This window comes from Rattus rattus, chromosome 10 (genome assembly GCF_011064425.1).
Source record: "Rattus rattus isolate New Zealand chromosome 10, Rrattus_CSIRO_v1, whole genome shotgun sequence".
NCBI lineage: Eukaryota > Metazoa > Chordata > Mammalia > Rodentia > Muridae > Rattus > Rattus rattus.
The window spans coordinates 67,836,772-67,859,199 of record NC_046163.1 but is presented as its reverse complement, the minus strand read 5'-3'; the positions used below and the strand labels follow the sequence as shown (position 1 = coordinate 67,859,199).

Genomic DNA, 22,428 nt, shown 5'->3' with positions numbered 1-22,428 from the left:
TCACTGTGGGCAGTGCCACTCCTGCACAGGTGGTCCTAGGCTGTACAAGAAAACAGACCAAGCAAGCCATGGGGAGCAAGCCATGGGGAGCAAGCCATGGGGAGGAAGCCAGTAAGCAGCACTCTGTCACGGCCTCTGCCTCAGTCCCTAACTCTAGGCTCCTGCCTTGGCTAACCCAGATGATGGACTGTAATGTGTAAGACGAAACACATTGGTCAGTGTTTCACCACAGCAACACAAAGCGAGGTAGAATCGTCTCATCCACCCCGTGCTGATCACTTTACACCCCTGGCTACGGTGAAGCAGGTTACAGAATGGAGGCAGACCCCCTGCGGGGGAGTGAGGTTCTCCTGTCAATCACACAGAAGGTCACAGTCGTTACCAAATGCCGATAGATTAACGTCAATCAAACCACACACCCACCTGTAACGTGAGCTCACCTTTCTCTGATGGAAATGTATGTCAAGTCCCTGTGTCTCTAAAGCCCTCACACGTTTTGAAAATAGACACCTATGGAAGATTAATTAATTAGTAAGCACGACCAAATAGCGTGGGTGAAATAAAAATGTGTAAAAGAGAGAGAGAGACTAAACAGGACCCCAGGTGCCCACAAAACACCAGGCCACAGTTTGCAGGGCCAACCCTGTGTTCATCCCCTCCTTCTCCTGACTTTGTGTGGAAGACCTTCCCACTGGAGGCATGCGCAGAGGCTCTCTCTCCTCCAATCCGGAGGAGCTGAATTAGAAAGGGAAGGGTCTTGCTGCCAGCATTATCTGTCACGGGATGAAAGTGGGAGACCCGAAGAGAAAGTGATTTGCTCGGAGGTGACAAACTCCTTGAGTGCATGTCAGCACAAAGCCAGCATGAAAGCTGAGCCCCACCTTAGCACTGAGCTGTCAATCACACAACAATGCACAATTGACGGGGAGCCCCCAGCCGCTCCCTTTATCCTAGCTGAAGAGTTAGTTGTAGGATCACGGAGGGGGGTTGCCCTTTGACCTTTTGCTGGTCAGGAGAGATGCCTTCACACACACACACACACACACACACACACACACACACACACACACACAACACAGCATGGGGAGCTGCTCTTGACTTCCTCCTCTGCAAATCCAGCCCCTGTGCTAAGAAAGACCGCTCATCTTTTCTACCTGAATGCCTGAGCAGCCTTCAGGGCCAGATTTAAAATACAAAAGCCATGTCTCTCTCTCTCTCTCTCTCTCTCTCTCTCTCTCTCTCTCTCTCTCTCTCTCTCTCTCTTCCTCCCCCCCATATGTGTGTGCGCATGCGCTCGTGCACCATGCATGTACACACATGTACATGCACACACACAGATGTGATCACACACAGTGTGTTGGTGGCCAGAGGTTAACTTATAGAGGTGTCTCCAAGAGCCTCACTCTTAAAAAAGTCTCTCCCTGAATCTGTAGTTCATTTTCAGCTAGAATGGCTGGCCACAGAGCCCTGGGGACATGCCCATCCGTCTCTATATCCCAGTCTGGTTTACAGGCATACACTGCCACGCTTGACCTTTTATGTGAGTGCTGAAAACCTGAAACGAGATCTTCACCTCCACTCAGCTTCCCCCACTGAGCCTCCGGTCTAGCACCCTATTCTCCTTTCAGGTAGGCTTTTACCCCAGCTCTGCAGGAGTCTGTGCACCCACTAAGGGCAGGCACCATGGCGGCCCTACTCTGCGATGTGCTTTAGTGCAGGGGCCATTCGGTCTTTACCGGACACCTGGTGAAATGCTGGAACCGCCAGCTCCCAAGTGTCCATCGAGCCCTAAGGGGGTCACGCAACATTAAAGACATTCAAGAGTGAGCAATGACGTGTTACTGGACACAGGGCCCTATATTTCCAGATGGGCCACAGGACCACAAAGTAAGCTTCACCGTTCCCTCTACCCAGATCGGGACACAGAGGCCCGGAGAGCTCCTGTCACTTCTCCACATTCGCTCAGGTAATAAGCTCACGACCAGATGCAAGACAATAAGTCTACCTATGCTTATAGCTACTGACCCGCATATTACAGTGGTTCTAATGCATATGGGTGACCCGTTAATTCAGCATAAATAGGAGTGCTCCAAAACCACTACCTTCCCAATGATATATCATGTTTTATGTGAGTTTAAAAATGTTTAAAGACGTATACCCCAAAATGACACCACTGAGCAAAAGACAGCCAGCTACCTGTCATCAGTAAAACCCGGCCTTTTCTCAGGCTACTCCGGGGTGAGGACAACCTCTGGCTGCCTGTGGAAATGAATGAACGCACAGCCCTTCCTAATGCTGAAGCCAGAGTCTAAGCAGAAAGAGTAGCCAGAACAGAGACGTTCAGAAACACGAGGCCCCAGAGAACAACGGGTACCCTACGGAAGATGCGTAAGGGGAGGAGAATGACCATCAGCCTGTTCTATGCCGTGAAATACTGTCACCTGGACCCCCATGAGACCCCAGGGGTCTGGGTGATTCCTGATGCTGGGGATGTCTAAATCCCAGCATCTGCCACTGTTCACCTAGAGCTGCCCTCCAGTCAACACGCCATGTGACCATCAAGGTTCAGATACACAAGGGTGGGCTCTTTACAAAAGATCCTGGTCCTGAATGCCTGGGAGCTAGAGAGTCCCCTTAGCCATGGCAGCATGGTACCTGCCAGGTGTGGTGGTGCATCGCTGTAATCCTAGCTGGGAGGTCTGCCTGGGTCCCACAGTGAGACCCTGCCTCAAATAACCAGAGAACACAAACGAACAGCATGCCTGAAGCCCAAAGGAGCAAGCGCCTATCTTAACGGCTCTCCGCCGTGGTGGGAAAACAGCTACAGCAGTAAAGTGCTTCGCATTCGAGCAGAAGGCTGTGAGTTCAATTCCCAGAACCCACATAAACACCTCAGGGATGGCACGCTTAGAGTCCTAGGGCGTGGGGGTCCAGGGGCAGAGATGAGACAATTCATCAAGTCCCCCCACCCCCGGACTTAGTGAGAAGCTGTCTCAAAGAATGTGGACGGCACTCCTGAGGGTGTCACCCAAGGCTGTCCTCCAGCCTCCTTGGTCACCCGAATGCACATGTGAGTTAAAGAAATAAAAAAAATGCTTTCTCAGTGTCTCTGGGTGCCTCTCACTCGAAGTGTTATTTGCTCCTCTTCTTTGTGAGGAGGGGAAATACAGAAACAAACAAAGGCAGCTGCAGCCATCCGGAATGTGGGTGGTTTCTCCTCGTGACGCGGCCATCAAACCCGAATGCCAACTGCCCACTCAACTGTTTTAAAGAAGAAGAAAAACCCGGCTTCGGTAGGAAGAGTCTCTCATTCTTACCTCCCCCTAAAATCTCACAGGGGAAACAAGAGGAATCCCACTCCCCACCCCACCCCCAGCTGTAGGCCTTTCTTCTAAGAGCAGTGGTCTCCTGAGCCGTGGAGCTTCCCCGGGCCACACCCACACCAAGAAAAGCAGGTTCTTTTAAACACACGCTTAAGCTAAAAACACAGTGGGTGCCAACACATTGGCAGATAGCTGATTCCTCCAAAGAGGCCACTCCCTATCCCCACAACAGACACAGATGCATGCCCCACTCACCTCCCTCAGCTCCAGCCTCTGGGCCACCGCCTCAAGGCACTCTTGTCCCGTGCTTTCCACGGACAGTGTGCACTCGATGACATTGCTGTCCAGCAGGCGGATCCGGGTAACAAAGCAGTTCTTGCTCAGGACATTGTAGCGCCGGGTCCTGCGGAGCTTCAGGCCGAAAGGCATGGCTCTGCGGCCCGGGGACGCCGCCCTCCACTCCTGGCACGGGCACCCCTGAGGTGGCCTTGGTAATTTTGTGTTGGGGCCGTCACACTAAGGTACAGAAAAAGATGTCCATGCCCACCAGGCTCTCTGCAGGACAGCTGTGGAGGAAACAGAGAGTCTGATCATGCACTGTGCACTGGAGCTATCAGTGGTAAACACATGCATGCACACACGCATGCACATATGCACGCATACCCATGCACCCACAACCCGCACACATACATGCACATGCACACACACGCATGGACACACACATGCATGCACACATGCATGGACACACATGAACACCACACACACACACACACACACACACACACACACACACACACACACACCCAGGCAGATGGAGAATCAGATTCAAACACCTTGGAGTTCAGAGCTCCTGGGTGCTTTGTCAGAGACTATGCATCTCACCCTCTCTCATCAGGGTGACGCTGAAGAAGACCCAGGAAGAAGAGGTGTTTAGCAGGAAGAAACCCATCACAAATACACAGCATCTCCAAACTCCAAGGCACCCTATACCCACGCCCATTCGCACCACCATCGTCTCGGGGCCACTCTGCTCTCTCCATGAGGAGTGTAACTGGGAGAGCTTGAACGGCTCAGAATAATCTCTTGTTCAGCTTCAGGAGGAACCACATGAGATAAACTTCCCTGTGCTTTTGTACGGAAGAGGGGCTGGCGAGGTGGTGAGGTGGGGAAGTTGCTTGTGGCAAAGCCTGACAGCCTGAATTCAACCTCCCCATCATGCCCTGTCACGCACATGAGCACTTGGATGCAGCCACAATAAATAAGTGTACGAAACAGAAAATGACTGTAACAGGTGAAAAGGGAATGTGGCAACCCCAAAACCTCAGTCAAATAAAAATTTCATCTTGTTTCCACCCTACAACACCAGCTTTCATAGCCGTTTTTTACCTCTGAATACTTACTTTGTAGCCATTTACTTAGACGTCTGATGCAAAAGGTAACAGCGTACATTTAACAGATACTTTCTACTCCTAAGTTTGCAACACGGAATCCTCACTGCCACCTTTATTTTGGTGCCAAGGATCAAACCCAGGGCCTGCTCCTGCTAAGCGCCCATTCTCCCTGTGAGCTACATCCTAGCCCCTACGATACAGAAGTCCTTTAATGTATTTCAAAATCTTACTCTGCCCGTTTTTCTCCACAAATATTTAGACAGCTGTGTGGAACCACCCAAATGTGGTTCGTTCCTTCACAGATGACTCGGTGGGAAAGTCCTGTCACCGATTACAGACCAATTAACCCAACGGAAATGAGACTGACGCTCTGACGTCTGACCAGTGAAAAGAACAACGTGGCAAACACAGGCATCAAACAGTGAGCAAAGTGGCTTTACCGTTCCACCCTGAGCCAGCAGTGTTCTGGTTGGGAGACGCAGGAACTGTCTTTCAGAAAAGTCAGCAACACGCAGTGAGCTCTTCCACCCATCTGCCTGCTCCCCATGGGCTCAGAGGAGGACTAGACTGCTAGGGGTTAACTCGGGCAGGTGCACGCAGGCGTGAGCCCTTCATCCATCCTGACACAGCACTGCCCCTGAGCTCCCCCGATTCCTGAATGGGCAAATGGGAACCACTGGCACTTCAGCCATCGGTCGACGGATAAATGAGCCGTCTGTGATATTTATACGCCGCTCCCTGCCAGAACCCCAGGCCTCCTGAAGGTTGTCAGGGTATAACCCTACAACACACCAAAACACACTCCCCGCCTCCCTCCGCAGGCTTTGATATTTGCCCTGGGCACATTCCTGAGCATGCCAGGTACGTGTTTTATGATAGCTTAAAATACATATGGCTGGAAATGCTGGCTTGGTGAAAACAGATTAACATTTCTAAACCACTCTATGTTGGCAGAGTATCACGTTTACTTCCAAGCCACGCCAGTCTGATCTCCTGATAAGGAGAGAAAATTTGGAGGGACCCGCCCAAAAAGGGGGGAAAGAAGAGGGAAACCAGAACATCCTTAAGTGTTTACTGACGAATCCCCTCTACTTGCTGAAGCACAGCGCGGGCAGGCTGAGAGTCAATGCCTACGTTAAGAAAGCCTTAAACAGACAGAAATGTTTGCTCTGTGGACAGCGGCTGCATTTCTCTATCCGGAGCCAGGCACTTTACATTCGGGTGTGTCTCCCTTAAACACCTATGAAAGAATGCGGCTGGCTTGGTATCCCAGCAAAAACAACCTCTCCGCATAGTCTCCAGCATGACACAACGCACAGACGGTGAAATAACCACAGACTCCCCAGCCCGGTGTGTGGATAACTGTAGTTCTTATAAGAGACAGAACGCACACACCGCAAACAATACCGGTCCAGCAGTCATTATCCCGGGCTCCCGGTGACGGCGCTCTGTATCTTTCCAAACCACTTTTCAACTGCCTTGCGGACGCACTCCGAAACAGCCTTCGGAAGTGTCTATAGTCAAAGCTAAGGAACAACCTGACGTCAGGGACTCTAGAAAATATCTATTTCCATTTCTCTTCTTTTTTTTCTTTTTTAACGATCCTGATCTTTGACCTGCAAGGTAAGGGTCTCAACAATAACTATAAGAAACCTGGTCTGAACCTCCAGCAAGTCGACAACAAAAAGCAGGTATCAGACGGGGAGCGGAAGGCCACACGAGCTGCCTCCCAGGCTGAAAGTGGAGAGATGAGGAAAAATAAAAGGTGTCGTCTTGGGGCTGGAGAGGTGGCTCAGTGGTTAAGAGCACTGGCTGCTCTTCCAGAGGACCTGAGTTCAATCCCCAGCACCCACATGGCAGCTAACCACTCCAGTTCCAGGGGATCTGATGCCCTCAGGCCAATGCACATAAAATAAAATTAAGTAAATTATGTTTTAAAAAAATGCAGGTGAAGTGTTGGTATTGGTTAAATCCAGTTTGGGGGGTGGGGAAACCCAGGAAAGATAGGAGACAATTAGGGAAATTCTAAATAAAAACGAGAAATGACAGAATATTTGTAAATCATTGTTAGTTTTCATGTCTTACTGTGTGTACGATGTGTGTGTAGCACTCACGTGTGTGCTTGCACGGATGTACACTTACTCTGAAGGTCAGGTGCCTTCCTCAGTTGCCCTCTGCCTTATTTTTCACTGTTTTGACAAGTTTTCTCCCTGACTATGGGGCTCAGGGTTGCTCCAGCCAACTGGCCAGCAAGGCCAGGGATCCTCCTGGGGGACCACTGACCTTTTCACCTGGGTCTGGGCATCAGACTCAAGCCTGAAGGCAAGCCTTTCCCTGAGTGTCTCCCCAGCCCCAACTCACCGTGATTTCAGTTAAGTAGGAAAGAGGTGCTACAAAATATCAAGAGCTCTATTATGAGTCGAAATGTCAGGATGCGGGCTGGAGAGATGGCTCAGCCGTTAACAGCACTGGCAGCTCTTGCAGGGAGCAGGGTTCAGTTCCCAGCACTCACATGGTAGATAATGACTAACTAGAACTACAGTCCCGGGGAAATGATGCCCTCTTCTGGTCTCTGTGGGTACTACAGACACACAGTGCACGGATAAACATGAGGCTAAAATTTCCATATACATAAAATAAAGGAAAAAACTTTTAAATATCATAATACCCTTTTTTTAAAGATCTATGTATTTTATTTATTTATATGAGTACATTGTAGCTGTCTTCAGACACACAAGATGAGGGCATCGAAACCCATTACAGATGGTTGTGAGCCACCTTGTGGTTGCTAGGAATTGAACTCAGGACCTCTGGAAGGGCGAGCAGGCAGTGTTCTTAACCACTGAGCCATCTCTCCCACCTGCCCGGCTGTGACTTTTAAATGGTATGCATATGTGTATGTATACAGGTATACACAGACACACGGTATGCACACATGTGCCCACACACATGGATTCAGAGCTGGAACCCAGCTGACAGCAATGAGGTGTGAGTGACAGTATGCAGATGTTATAATGCTCTGCTTCTCCACGAACCTGGGTGCTTTCACGACAAAAAGATGACAGAGAAAAGGGCCAGCTCCGTGTAGATGATGTACTAATGCGTTCTGGATTGACTGGGGGGGGGGGTCTGTGTAAGCAACATCATCTCAGCTCATTTAAGGAACTAGTCAGCATAATTTGATGCCAAAAGCTAGAAATGCGCCTCTCTCTGTCTCTCTCTGTCTCTCTCTCTCTCTCTGTCTCTCTCTCTCTCTCTCTCTCTCTCTCTCACACACACACACACACACACACATACACACACACACACACACACACACACTGCTCACCTCGATGAAAAGCTCCATGAACGCCTGCTCCCAGCAGTGCAGAGCCACAGACCAGTGCTTCTAGAAGGAACAGGCAATCCTAACCTAACCTCATCTAGGTGTGACACTTGGACAATCCCAAGTGACCCTAAGCTTGAACTCCAGTCTGTGCTAACGTTTTATGGCAGTGAACCGGCCTCCTGAGGAGACATCACTCCCCCCCCCCCGCTTCCCAGGTGGCTCCCAGGGTTGTACTGCATTTGTTTTACCTCATAGAAACATAAACCCAGAACCGAAAGCCGCGCGCCAAGGACTGTGTCTGTGACACTTTCCACCCAGCAAAAGCTGCTTCAGAAAATATAGCAACATGCAGAAAAGGGGGGAACGGGAGGAAGAAACCAAACACTGAGGAAACGTCTCGGCACACTCTGAATGGCAGCCATTAGGAAAGCAAGCAACGGACGGGCCGGACCAGTGGTTCTCAACCTGCGGGTCTCGACCCCTCTGGCAAAGCTCTACCTCCAAAAATATTTACACTGCAACTCTTAGCGGTAGCAAAAGTACAGTTATGACGTAGCAACAAAATAATTTTATAGTTGGGGGTCACCACAGCATGAAGACCTGTACTGAAGGGTCGAAGCGTTAGGAAGGTCGAGAACCACTGGACTAGAGAGCGGAGGGCTCAGTGTGTGAGAGTGCTTGCTGTGTTAATAGACTCAGGAGGACCACACACACAGGAAAGAATATGACATGCGGGTGAAGTGACAGAAGGGACCCTGGTACTCTGGCAACGGGAACACACACGAATTAGGACACTATGGAGGCCAGTGTGGAGGTGTCTTTAAGAAACTAACAATAGATTGATCTGTCGCTCCTGGGCATGTGGCACTAAGTTGTCACAGAGACCCCTTCTTGCACACCAGTGTTTACAGCGGGCGCTAGCCATTCACTACAGCTGAGTTATGGGGCTGGCCAGGGTATCCAACATCAGAAAGGGAGGACGGATAACAAGAATGAAACTTCTCTTCTCAGCAGGTTGTTCTGGGCCACAAGGAAGAACCAAGTTCTAGTGTCTGTAGGGAAATGAAGGCAACTGGAGATAATCACACAGAAGGAGACGAGGGAGGAGCTGCTAAGCTGCTGGGGGGAGGGGAGACAAAGGGGACTGAGGGAAGCAGGGAGAGAATCTGCTCAAAGTACAGCACACACCTGCACCAGAATGGCCTTATGTAACCCATCACAATAACGATGAAATGTGCTCTAAGAAAGAGGCAAGTTCAGAGTGGTTCTCAACCTTCCTACTTAAAGGTTTGTTTGGTTTTCTTTTTTTTAAAGGGACTACTTTTATCTCATTAAAAGTAACCTTTTAATTAATTTATTCATTTTTAAGAATGCAGTGGGGGCTGGGGAGGTGGCTATGTGTGTAAAGTGTTTGCCATGCAGGCATAAAGATCTGAGGTAAAATGAGTAGAACCCATGTAAAGCCAGGCATGGCAGTGCTCATCGGTCACATCCTAACTGTGGTTGGGACAGGACTATACCTAAATGCTCTCAGGCATCAAGCTTGGCACATGCAGTTGGGCAGTGAGCCAGGCACATGCTGTGCTGGACCACAGAGAGTCCCCAAACAAGGTGAAAGGCAGAGCCAATAGCTGAGATTATATGTGCACACCTTCACTAATATACATATACACATACACACATACACACGCACACATGCACCCACACATGTGCATGCACTTACACACACATGTACACACGAGCACACACCCATACACTTGCTAACACCCTTCTGTACACACATGCACACACGTACACATCATGCACACACACACACATTCGAACACACACATGCATGCAAATTCCAGGTAACTATTTAAATGATGGGTTACTGGGAACAATGCCAAGTTCATCCATTCTTTAAAAACACACCACTCTGGTGCAGAGAGAGAAACTGTACACCACATACAGACTAGGAGCCAGCGTAGGGGAGTTCTGCACTTCCTGCTCAATTTTGCTGGGAACCAAAAACTACCCTAAAATCTAAAGTCATTTAAGAAAAGGAAAATTTCATTGGTGCTGGAGAGATGACCCAAGAGTTAAGAGCACATACTGCTCTTGAAAAGGACCAGAGTTTAGTTCCCAGCACCCACACTGGGCAGCAAAGCACTTGAAACTCCGGCTCCAGGGGATCTGGTGGCTTTTGCCTTCCAGAGGCACCCACTGTGATCATATGCACAATCCACACATACACATACTTATAATTAAAAATGAAGTAAGCTAGGTCTTTAATCCAAGCATTTAGGAGTCAGACCCAAGTGGCTCTCTGTAAGCTTGAGGCCAGCCAAATCTGTGTATTTATTAACTTTCAGGCCAGCCAGGGCTACACAGTAAGACTCAAAAAACTAACAACCCTGAAAAGTAAAACTAAAGCAAAATACAGCTTAATAAAATTAAAAACGAAAGACTTAAGAATCACTCTAAAACATCACTTTAGTTGGCTATGGTCCCAGAAACTACCCTGCTGCAGGTTGTGGAGGGGGCTCAAGGCAATTTTTTTTACTTAATTATAACAGTAAAAGTAACAGGGTTAGCTCCTGAGTTCTTCCAAGACAAGCAGTAACTTATTCTCATTTCGAAACGCTCTGAAAACCTTTTTCATTCCTCAGAGCATCCTAGAAAAGGCCGAGCTGATAAAACAGGAGATATGCAACACAAAGAACAAAAGAGAGGGAGCCTGTGTCAGCGCTGAAGACACCTCAAACTGAGCTGCGGAGGTAGGACCGCAGCACTGGGGGTGGGGGAGGGAGGTTGGCACAGAAAGATCAAAGTTGGAGACAAGCCTGCTGTACCTAGGGAGTATAGCCAACGTGGGCTAATAACTAGACTCTATCTCAAAGAGCCAGGGAAAAGAAGGAAGGAAAGGAGGGAGAGAAAGGGGAAAAGAAAAAGACATTCATAATGGGCACCGATGCAGGAAGATGCTGGTTGGTCTGAGCTAGGGATGAGTTCCCAAGGAGCTAAGGCCTCAGCCTTCATAGGCCTGGATTCAATGCCAACTCTCTCCACTATGAAGGCTTTTATAAGCCACTGTTCAGTAGGCTGCACAAGTTCCCTTCGTGGTTCCTCTCATGGGGTACACACACACACACACACACACACACACACACAACACACACACTCCCACACACACACTCACACCCACACACACACACACACTCACACACACTACCACACACTCACACACTCACACCACAAACACTTCTACATTTGCACACACACTCACACACACACACACACACACACTCATACACACACACATACACACACACACACTCACGCCAAAGTTTAGCAGGATGTAGACTGAGCCCTGGGCTCCCCTGCCCAGCACCAGTATCTGGTTATTCCATGATCCTGAGACCTCAGGCATAAATGACTTTTTAAGAGCTATCCTGAGTGGGACTAAGACGATTCTGGGACAAAGAGATATTCATATTCATTCATTCATTTTCTCTCTCTCTCTCTCTCTCTCTCTCTCTCTCTCTCTCTCTCTCTCACACACACACACACACACACACACACACACACACACACACACACCTCAATTTTAGTCAGAGCATGGGCACAGAATCTAGTGTCTCCAGTGGTCCCTATGTTCCAGGAGGAAACTCTGTCTACAACTTTGAGCTCCTAAGCTATGACACAGCAAAGTCTTCTCTCAAGGACTCCTCTCTACCCTCAAAGGAGAGATGCGGATGGGATTCAGGGTTGAGGTGTCCGGCCATCAAGTGTAGCTGTGCACAGGGCAGGAGCCCAGAGGGCAAAGGGCTGCACGCTGAGACTCAGGAACCTGCATGGTGGTTTGATGACCTGTCTGTGGAAGGAATTTGGCACCTTATGGGCCTGGCTTTGGGACTCTAAGAGAGGTTCCTGGTATGAAGAGCAGAAAGCAGTTATTTGGTTCATTGGTGCTTTGGGGGAGGAAGTACCCTCCACTCCTTTCTGCCTTTCCTAGCTTTGGGGCGGTCCTTCTACTGACGGTGAAGACCTCACAGAGAGAGATGGCACACTTCACACAAGGACTCTGCAAAAGGGTTTGCCAGGGCACTTTAGTGGGTGGGCCCACAGCGATCCGTTAGGGTATTGCTCTGTAAATACACTTTATAGGCCTTTTCTAGCACAGGATACAGATGGGGAGAGCACAACGAAGCTTCAGAGTGAACTCCATCCTCTTCCCAGGAGCCCATTACCCTCCTAAAGCTGTAAAGTGGAAGCTTCCACTCTGATCTACGGTTTCCAGTATGTCTTGTTTTTAACAATAATAAAACTATCAATAAAATTGATATACACAGAGACACACTCACACTCACATACACACTCACACACACAGCACACACACACACACACACACTCACACACACACACACACACACACACACACACACACACACACACACACACACACACACACACACACACACACACACATACACACACACACACACACACACACACACACACACACACACACACACACACACACACACACACACACACACACACACACACACACACCACACACAAACACACACACACCCACATACACACCACGCACACTCACACACACTCACACAGAGAGACACACTCACATACACACTCATGCACGCGCACACACACTATAAAAACAGCTTTCTGACCCTACACTTGGCTGATCACGTGAATCCTTTAAACGGGGCGGCAAGTAGAGACAACGCCACAGTGTCAGCCAGATGCAGATCATTGCTGAGCAGCCAGCCCAGTCTTTAGGGAAATGAAAGAGAAATTAAAACCCAAGCCTTACACATGAGCACAGCTTCTTTTCATGTTATATACATATTTACTTCCCAGCCCCGCCCAGCCCCGCCTCCTTAAATCTGAGTTCTGAAGTCACTAAGAGCTAACTAATCGCTCAGTGTTTACCAATAGCCTCTGGAATTTCTCCGGCATTCCAGTGTCTTAGCGTCCCAAGCACACCTCACAGAGCTATGCAACCACCATGGGGCGACAGAACAGGCTGACACGACTCGTCCACTCTGTGTACAAACCTGTGGGGACTCAGCTTGGCTGTCACATCCTGCTGTCATGTTCCCTAGGGGAAGTCACTGTAGGAAGTGGACGGAGCTTTGAGGGGAATTTAAGCTGCCTTTTCTCATCGCCCCTTAAAGAATATCTGATAGAACCAGGCTTGGTTTGGTGAAAACGTGACTCTCCTCCGTGCATTTTAATATGATGGCGTCTCACTGTGTTTTCTTGGGCTCCTGAGGAGCTGGAATTATGAATGTTTGGATTTTATGGGACTTGAAACAAGTCCCTTTTAACAAAACTTTTTTGTAAGGTCTAAAACTCAAGTCCTTCAGTTGCTAAAGAAAACACCCATGACATGACAAAAGGATTTTAAGACTCAGCTCCTTCCAAACATTCAGCAGAAAGATGAAAACTTGTCCACAAACACATCTTCCAACTTTCCTGTGTAGGCAGCCATGTAAATGACCTTTCAAAACTTTTCTCAAGCCAAGTTTGAAATAAGAGAAAGGTGACTTGATGTTCTGTGTTGACACGGTGGAGGGGAAGTGGAGGGGCACCATGGTGGGAGACACAGTAGTGAGAGGACACAGTGATGGGGGACACAGTTGGGAAGATACAGTGGGGGAGACTCAGTAGAGGGGGACACTGTGGGGACACAGTGGTGGAGAGACACATGATGGGGGACACAGTGGAAGGACACCGTGGTGGGACAATGTGGTGGGGACACAGTGGTGAGGGGACACAGTGGTGGGGGACACAGTTGGGAGGAAACAGTGGGGGGAAACAGTAGGGGGAACAGTGTGGGGGACACTGTGTTGGGAACACAGTAGGGGGACACAGTGGTGAGGGAATACTATGGGGGACACAGTGGGGAGACTCAGTAGGGGGGACACTGGTGGGGAACACTGTAGGGGACACTGTCGGGGGACACGGGGGGATACGGTGGGGGCATGCAGTGGTGGGGGGACACTGGTAGGGAGACACTGGTGGAGGAACAGTGATGGGGGACACAGTGATGGGGTACGGTGGGAGGACACTGTCATAGAGGGACACAGTGGGGGACACAATGGAGGGGGACACTGGCGAGGGGACATGACTACCAATTTCTTGTGTGAGGAGTGGGCTACACAGCCGCCTTCTTAGAAAGACCGAGGAGGAGCCACAGGATCCCCTGCACAGGAAGGTACCATGAAACCCTTGAATCCAAGGAAGTAAAACTTTACCCGCACCTCACTTCCTAGCTTTACAGAGCCTGGGATGCTCTCTACCTCTTGCTTCCCAGCAAGGTTGCCAGTGGTCTCTCGGGAGACTATCGCAGACTTGCACATCACAGGGATTCAAATCTTGAGGGAGGTGATGAATCCTGGGAACAAACCTTCCACGGAAGAAAGTAGCTTCCACAGCAAACAAGACAACCTCAAGCCATCTGTCTAGCACACACTGTGGCCACATCACAGGACGGACACACACACACACACACACACACACACACCACCACCACCACCACCACCACCACCACCACCACCACACCACCACCACCACCGCACAGGCATCAGAGTTCGAGGCCAGCATGTGATGATACACAAGGAGACCCTCTCTCAAAAACATAAGCAGTATCTGTGGAGATGTCTCTGAGGGAAGGCAGGAAACAAAGCAGTTCCGTAATTGGTGGTTAAAGTAACATGGAAAGGCTCCCGAGAGTCAGAACCGCCACTGTTCAAAGTTGCTTCCCCTCGGGGTGGGCTCATCCTCTACCCTTGCACACTCAGAAACAAAACCATCTCTGGAAACATTGGGAAAAATGTTTCCCAGCTTGGAGAAAGCAGAAGCCCACGGGAGAGAAAACAGCTTTAAAAGACCCCCAAGTAACCTTAGCGCTCTGACTCTCTGCTTTCAATAATCAGCCTTGTGGTGGCTGGAGCTGGAACTTCACTCCTTGCTTATCTAAACTCTTAGGGTGTTCAAAATGCACCTTAGATAAAATAGTGGGCTCTCTAGAATTTGGTTTAAAAAAAAATAAAAATCACAGGGTAAAGCCAGGCATGGTAATGCATAACTGTAATTCCAACACCCTATGCTGAGGCAGGAGGATGCTAAGAAGAAATCAGGTCTCCAGAAGTTAGTTACTTAGTTACTTAGTTACTTAGTTAGTTACTTAGTTGCGGGAGGTGACAAGCAAACAATTAAGATTGTGGCAAAGGTTTTCTGCAGGTGCTCAAATGAAGGAACCCTGCCCATAAGTCCACAGCTGTTGAGGCACAAGAAAATATGATTTGCCAAGGGTCACACCATTCTCTGGAATTTTTCCTATGTCTACATTTTTCCATAGTAAAAAAGATAGAGGGTTTTCTTTTCTTTTTTTTTTTTTTTAACAAAGGAGCCCAGTATTTTCCTTCCAACATAAACTTTCTGTTTGACCTTCCTTCCAAAATAAAATTTAAGTCAGGCATGGTGACACACACTTGTAACCCCATCACTCCAGAGGCTGAGGCAGGGGGATTGTGAGCTCAAGGCCAGTCAGAATCACACAGAATGTCTTTGTCTCAAACAACAGACAAGCAACCAAGCAATTCCTACATTTAGGCACGCAGCGCAAGCTGACAGCATTGGTATGTGTTTCATTTGAAAACACAGCACACAATCACAAGGCCCTGGGTTCGGTCCCCAGCTCCGGAAAAAAAAGAAAAGAAAAAAAAAAGAAAAGAAAAGAAAAGACAGCATGGAGACTAATGGAAGCCATGGGTAAGGTGCTTGCTGCCAACCCCAACGACCTGAGTTAGAGCCTGACTCCCAACAAGCTGTCACCTGGGCGGGCTGCAGCACCCCATCCCCCACACGGGAGGATAACATTTAAAATAGAGTGGAGAGCCACTAGCGCATAAGACAGGACGGTGCTGGTTTCACAATTGTGGCAGGGCACCTGATCCTGTTTTGTTTCTGAAAAGACCCAACTCTCTACCCCTGCAAAGATGGGGCGACCCCAGAAGCATCAGAATGCTGAGCAGGCAATAATGAGCAACTCCTATTTATTACCAAGCAGAGCAAAGGAGGCAGGGAGGCAACTTACAGGCTGGGCAAGGATGATGGAGAGGAGCAAGCATCTGCTTGGGCTTACCCAGGGACTCAGGATCCACAAGCTCAGAACCCAGAGCTTTCTCTGACCTGGTGTTCTTACACCGTGGGTTTATAGAGAGGGAGCTGAGGCTGGGATGCGACACAAAAGCAAGGACAAACAACCACATTCCAGGAACCCAGGACACCGTCCACCCCTAGCCCTGCTCCTTCACAGTCAACATGCTGAGACACAGTGGAGAGGGACCCAGCCGCAGGGTCTCCATCAGGAGCCCTCTTCCCAACTCTAGCATCTTACCGAGATGGCTCTCCGTCTACTGCACTACTCTGCTGTAGGGCGGGACAAGACAAGCCTGTCAGCAGAACTTCTTCAAAACTGGCTTCAAAAGCACCATCAACAAAGCAACTGGAGAGGTTCGGCAGTCCAGGCACACTGAGAAAGCAAAGGTGACATTCACCCAGCCTCTGGAGGCATGTGCGAAAGGGACAGAAGTGGGCAGACGGTGGGCAGGCAGACTCTTGGGAAAAGGCAGTGCCCCTGACCTCCCTCAGCAGTTTACCACACCTCCCTTTCCCGTTTCCTTCCTGCCCTGGGCTCAACTCGCAGGCCCAGAGCTCTGTTACTTCCTATCCAAACTCCGATAGATGGCCAAGCCATTCTGCCAACACACACTCACACTAACTATCTCTCTCTCTCTCTCTCTCTCTCTCTCTCAATCTTTCTCTCTCAATCTTTCAATCTCTCTCTCAATCTGTGTCTCTGTCTCTGTCTATCTCTCTGTCCTCTCTCAATCTTTCTCTCTCAATCTCTCTCAATCTCTCTTAATCTCTCTTTCAATCTGTCTCTGTCTCTGTCTCTGTCTGTCTCTCTGTCTGTGTCTGTGTCTGTGTCTCTGTCTCTCTCTCTCAATCTTTCTCTCTCAATCTTTCAATCTCTCTCTCAATCTGTGTCTCTGTCTCTATCTCTCTGTCCTCTCTCACTCTTTCTCTCTCTCTCTCTCTCAATCTCTCTTAATCTCTCTTTCAATCTGTCTCTGTCTCTTCTGTCTGTCTCTCTGTCTGTGTCTGTGTCTGTGTCTGTGTCTGTCTCTCTCTCTCTCTCTCTCTCTCTCTCTCTCTCTCTCTCTCTCTCTCTCTCTCTGCCCCGGGCCAAGCTTCAGGAGCACCTTGCTCACTTAAGGTAATCATTCGTGCACACAAAGCTACTCAGGCGCTCTCTCCCTTCCTTCATGTCTTACATGGGGATACTTGTGCCTACCACACAGACTCTTATCACAATCACAGGCTTGTAAGACAGGCTAGGGATTCCTGATCATTCAGGTTTTGGATTTCTAGATATTTTTTAAAAATGTTTGCATGTAGAGAATTAAATATTTTGGAATGAGACCTAAGCATGAACACAAAACAAATTTGTTTCATATATACCTTCTTTATACAGCCTAAGATATAGCCTATCTTCTCTATACAGCCTGAGACTTAAGTACAATACTTTTAATAATTTTGTGCAGGAGAGGCTGGGGAAACAGCTTAGTAGGTAAAGTGCTTGCAGGAAGACTTAAAGACCTGAAGTTGACTCCCACAATCAATCACACACAAAGGTAGGTGGCGTGGTTACATGCCTGTAGTCCCAGCACTGGAGGGACAGTGACAAGAGGACACCTGAGGATCACTGGCCAGCCAGCCCAGCCTAACTGTCAAGCCTGAGGTCCCAGCAAAAGGCCCTGTATCAAAAACAAGCTAGGTGACTCCTGAGGGAACACATCTGAGGCTGACCGCTGGCCTCCACACACATGTAGATCACATGTACACACTCGCAGATGCATATGCACATGTGTGAGCATGCACCTATCCATGCACATGCAGCCAAGCTTTACAGATGAACGGTCGCTATTTATAGAACGTTTGGATTCTGGAGCCGTACCTGACTTCACACTAGGGACGTTCAGCTTGTAAGGTCAGTTCCTAGCAGTAAACACGATCACGGTATATGGCCACTGTTATCGTTGTTAGTTCAGTGAGTACTGCAGGACACAGAGACCGCTAAGTACAGCGAAGTTACCTTCGACAAGCCAATGGTTATGGGACAGAAGCATCCCTTACGTCAACATGTTTATGAGAAGAGAACAAAACCAGCAAGAACAGATTCTGAGGAGTCCAGCTGGCGACAAGGTGGGTTTCAGATCAGGTCTGGGATGGCTCATCAAGTAGGTTCTGAAATGTTACACCACAGTCCCTGCCCCAGAGGCAAGAGGCTGAGTCACTGGGAGAAAAATGCAAACAGGTATAAACTAGTGTCAGCTGTTAGAAGCTGTGCAATCCCCACTGATGCAATCCGCTGTCAACCGGTGGGGTAAACAGAGAAGCTGCACGCACATGCACCCTGGCCCTGTCTCTCACACGACGCACACCACCGCGGTAGAAACGTGGGACAACCTGTGTTACAAGCCACACTCAGCAACACCACGGAGGAAGCAAGCCTATCTGCCACCTCCCGGGGTGGTGGCTATAAAGAATCTGTGAGCATCTCATTCCTGTTGCCAAGGATGACCACAAAAGGAAGGACTGCTCACCTGCCCGGACCAGTGCAGGGTAAGCCTGGACCTCTGCAGAAGTTATGTGGGTCCACTGGTCTGACATCTCCGTCATGGCTGGGTGTGAGCGCGCAGAGCGAGAGGACAAAGGTCAACAGCTTCGGATTTGAAATGCAACTCTTTAACACCAAACACTTAGAGTCTCAAGGCTTCTGAGCTGAGCAGGCTGCCCAATAAGGTGTCTGTTGCACAAGCATGAGGACTTGAGTTCAAGACCCAGCACCCCCATGAAGCCGGCCCACCACAGACCCACCCACAGGCCGGCCTGACCTAGACAATCCTTCACAGCGACTCTTCCTCGTGGTTCTGGGGTGTGTCGACCTGACAGTTAAAGCCACCCTGTATGCCTTTTCCAGATCTGCACTGACTAAGGCCACTAGCACTTGAGGAATTTTCATTCTATCTACCCGTGCCGTCCTGGCTTTCTTAGAGAAACTGTCGTGTACTGACTGAGTTGATCAGGTCGAAGCCTCTTGTACACATTCCTAAACTGTTCCGAATTTGCCAAATTCAGACGTTACAGCTGAGGTGACCCCGGCTGGACAGCTCTTTCCTGTGACGACTTTTACTGTGTTATTAAAATTTCCTGTACTGAATCCTCGGCTGTCTGGGCTCCTGTGAACCCTGGCTGGTGAGCATTCGCTGGCCCTGAATAGAACTGAAGCTGCTGACCTATGCACCTGGGGCTCACACCTAACGAAGACACAGAGATGTCAGGCCAGCAGGATGGGATGGCAGAGACAGGAAGATCCCAGTATCAGAGTCATCCTCAGCCAGCAACACAGTGAGTTTGAGACAAGTCCTGACTACTTGCGATCTTGTCTCAAAAAAGGAGATGCCATGGCTTCTACGTCTTCACCGTGAACCCCCATGCTTCCTTGGGCACTTCGCCAGGAAGACAAGGAAGGGACCAAACGTGACAGTTAAAAGAACCACGTTCAAAATCTGATCTTTTCTCTTCGCAGGCCAAGGCGTGACTCTGCAACACAGCAGGAAAAGTTTCAATGAAGGAAACTCTCAGCCCTAAGAAGGGGGTACCCTCTGTTACAGTCACAAGCAGCTTCCAGGGTGCACAGATGCTGTCGTAGACGTGTGGGTGATGTCTGGCCTGCATGTCGGGGGTGATTAGCTATCAAATCCTCCAGCGCCCTTTTCCTCTGGGGAGCTACTGAGAAGGGAAGGCACTGCTTTCCACCTCGATACCCGCAGCAACATCAAAATGACTGAACGGCCTCACAGGTGGCCTTCTGTTTCCTCAACATCCATTTATGCACACAGCACAAGACCCTCCCTGTGCTCTTACAGAGACCCGGAAGGGCGATCTCTCTCCCTGTAGCAGGTTGAATGAAACGGCAGGAAGGAGTAAAAGTGAGGCAGGGCAGTTTACTGGGTGGCAGAGAAGGGCCTGGCACACTGGGAGGTAAGGGCCGGCGAGGTAAAGACCAAAGAAAGTTCGGAGTCACTCCACCCGGGTAAAGTAGAAAGGAGACAACAAAGATTGTGGCTCAAGGAGGAAACGAGACTTCCAGTAGGGAGAAATTTGAGTAAAATTCTGCATCCCAAACTCATCTTATTTCCTGCCACTTTAACACACAGAAACAGTGGGAGGCCCAGCAATGCAGGGCGGGACCAAAGATGGAGGCTCTCGTGCTATCCCACTATCACAATCCTATTAGAAACGGCTCCATGTGGCCCAACACTGGGGCCTTGCTGAAGCTATCAAGTCTCTACGGTACAGTGGCCTGATGTTGGGTTGGCAAGCGAGGTCTGAGTCTGCATTGAAGTAGGCCAGCTGTGTGTGGTGGGCTTCATCCTGTCACCTGTGCCTCAGAGCCCAAGGACCCATGAAGTGACTGGGAAACGAAAGGCAATCCATGGTGACCTCAGCCGGACAGCCCAGGCCTATAACGACCTTAACAGGGTTAAAATGTCTGGTAGCACAGGCGTGCTCTGTCTGCTACAGCTCATGCTCACAGGGTTTCTCTAAGTTTCTCAGTTTTACAAAAAGATACCCGGGGGACCAGTGATTGGGGAGGTGACTCAGAGAGCCTGAGGACAGGCTTTGATTGGGGGATGGGAATCAGAGACAGAGACAGGAGGATTCCTGGAGCTCACCAGCTTATTCTACAGCCATATCAGGAAGCCTCAAGCCCTCCTGAGAGCTCTGTATTTCTAAACGAGGCACAGGGTTTCTCAAGGCATTACCCTAGGCTGACCTTTGTCCTTCATGCACACAAGCACCACACATCACACACTGGGAGTAAACGAAGAGGGTGTGTGGTAACAGTCTCACTTGAACTTCACATATTCTAATGTAAACATCCCATTCCCTGGAGAGCTCTCTCTCCCTTTAAGTTCAGCATCTCACTCTTTAAGGCTCTCCCAGGCCGCATGCTACTATGAGACAACCTAACACACAGAGGTGGGGTTCTTAGTCCACAGGAAACAGAGCCAGCGCGTGGGCTGTCTGGCTAGGGCTATTAATTAATTAATTAAGAGTGACTCTCTTACTTTAAGTCGGTACTTAGGACTTTGGAGCCGGCTGGGCTTAAGTAGCAAAAAGATTGTTTCCACCCCTTTTCTCTCATTGACAATTCATTTCAAATCAGGAGAAGCAAAGCACAAGATTCCATGCCCGGTGAAACGGGAGAATTTCAGGAGGGCCACACCCACAGTGTTCAGAAGGCAGAAGCCTGTCCCGACGGTGGGCAGGATGGACCTTCTGGGAGCTGGGCTTGTGGGCTTGCGGGAGAAGCAAGGCCGGGAGAAGCAAGGCCGGCAGGTATTGTTTGGTTTGGGGCGGGAAGTGAGTAGGTGGTGGGTGGGGAAGGTCTTGAGAATGGAAGAATTGTTTGGATAACTTCGCAGGGAAGCGTTAGGCCTCCCAGCTCAGATGGCAACAGGAAGCCACAGCCGCTCTGAAAGGGCAGTGCTCAGGGCCAACAGAGGTGAGGGCACTCACATGGGAAGTTACGGGAGAGAATTCATAGGGCAAGGTGGTAGGTGGGAATTGAGCTGTTCAAGAAAAACAGCCAAGCCAGGGAGAAAGCGAGAGCAGCAGAAGCCTGTCCAAAAAAAAAGCCACGTCCAAAGACCCACGTGCTCACAGGGAGGGGAAAGCGCTGGGTGGAACAATAAACCTGCAAGGGTGGTGGGAGGGAAGAGAGAAGCATAAACCTCCCCAAGTCCCTTCACCCCCAGCATTAAGGAGTGCAGGCCCTGTGTTACAGCCTTATTCTGAGCAGCCAGGCAGCCTCTCAACAAAGCCCCCCATTGCTTCACTGAATGCTTGTGAAATCTGTGAAGACAGCTTATTCAAGCTGAGTCTATCTGGTGTAACCTCCAGCAGTCAGCCCTTAGGGAGGAAAAGGTGTCAAACTCTTCGTGGAATTGTTGAGAATGGATGAAGAGAGATGAGACAGTGGATGCGAGGAGAAGTGGACCCCAACTGAAATCCAGGGTGCAGCTGACCGGGCCTTCCCAACCTTCATCACCGCAATCGGGAAGGCCAGCATGTCTGCAAATGTGAGATAACGCAAGGATGGTGTGCCTGCAAACGGGCAGGGCCTCCGCTCTGAACTGAACCCCAAATGAGATTGACTGACCACCAGTTGCCTTTCATACTTTAGGTGTCAAGTCCTACGGTACAGACATCGGTGGGTACTGGTGGGTACTCGTGC

At 49.5% G+C, this 22,428-nt stretch overlaps 1 protein-coding gene across 1 annotated transcript in view; it reads right to left on the bottom strand.

Annotated features, from left to right (window-relative positions):
- Window positions 1-22,428, bottom strand: part of Ptpn14 (protein tyrosine phosphatase non-receptor type 14) — a 144,459-nt gene that overhangs the window by 82,868 nt on the left and 39,163 nt on the right. The window contains exon 2 of the mRNA XM_032915621.1: window positions 3,579-3,889. Within this exon, the coding sequence (XP_032771512.1) occupies window positions 3,579-3,752 (174 nt within the window). The 5' untranslated portion in view covers window positions 3,753-3,889. The remainder of the gene's footprint in view (window positions 1-3,578; window positions 3,890-22,428) is intronic.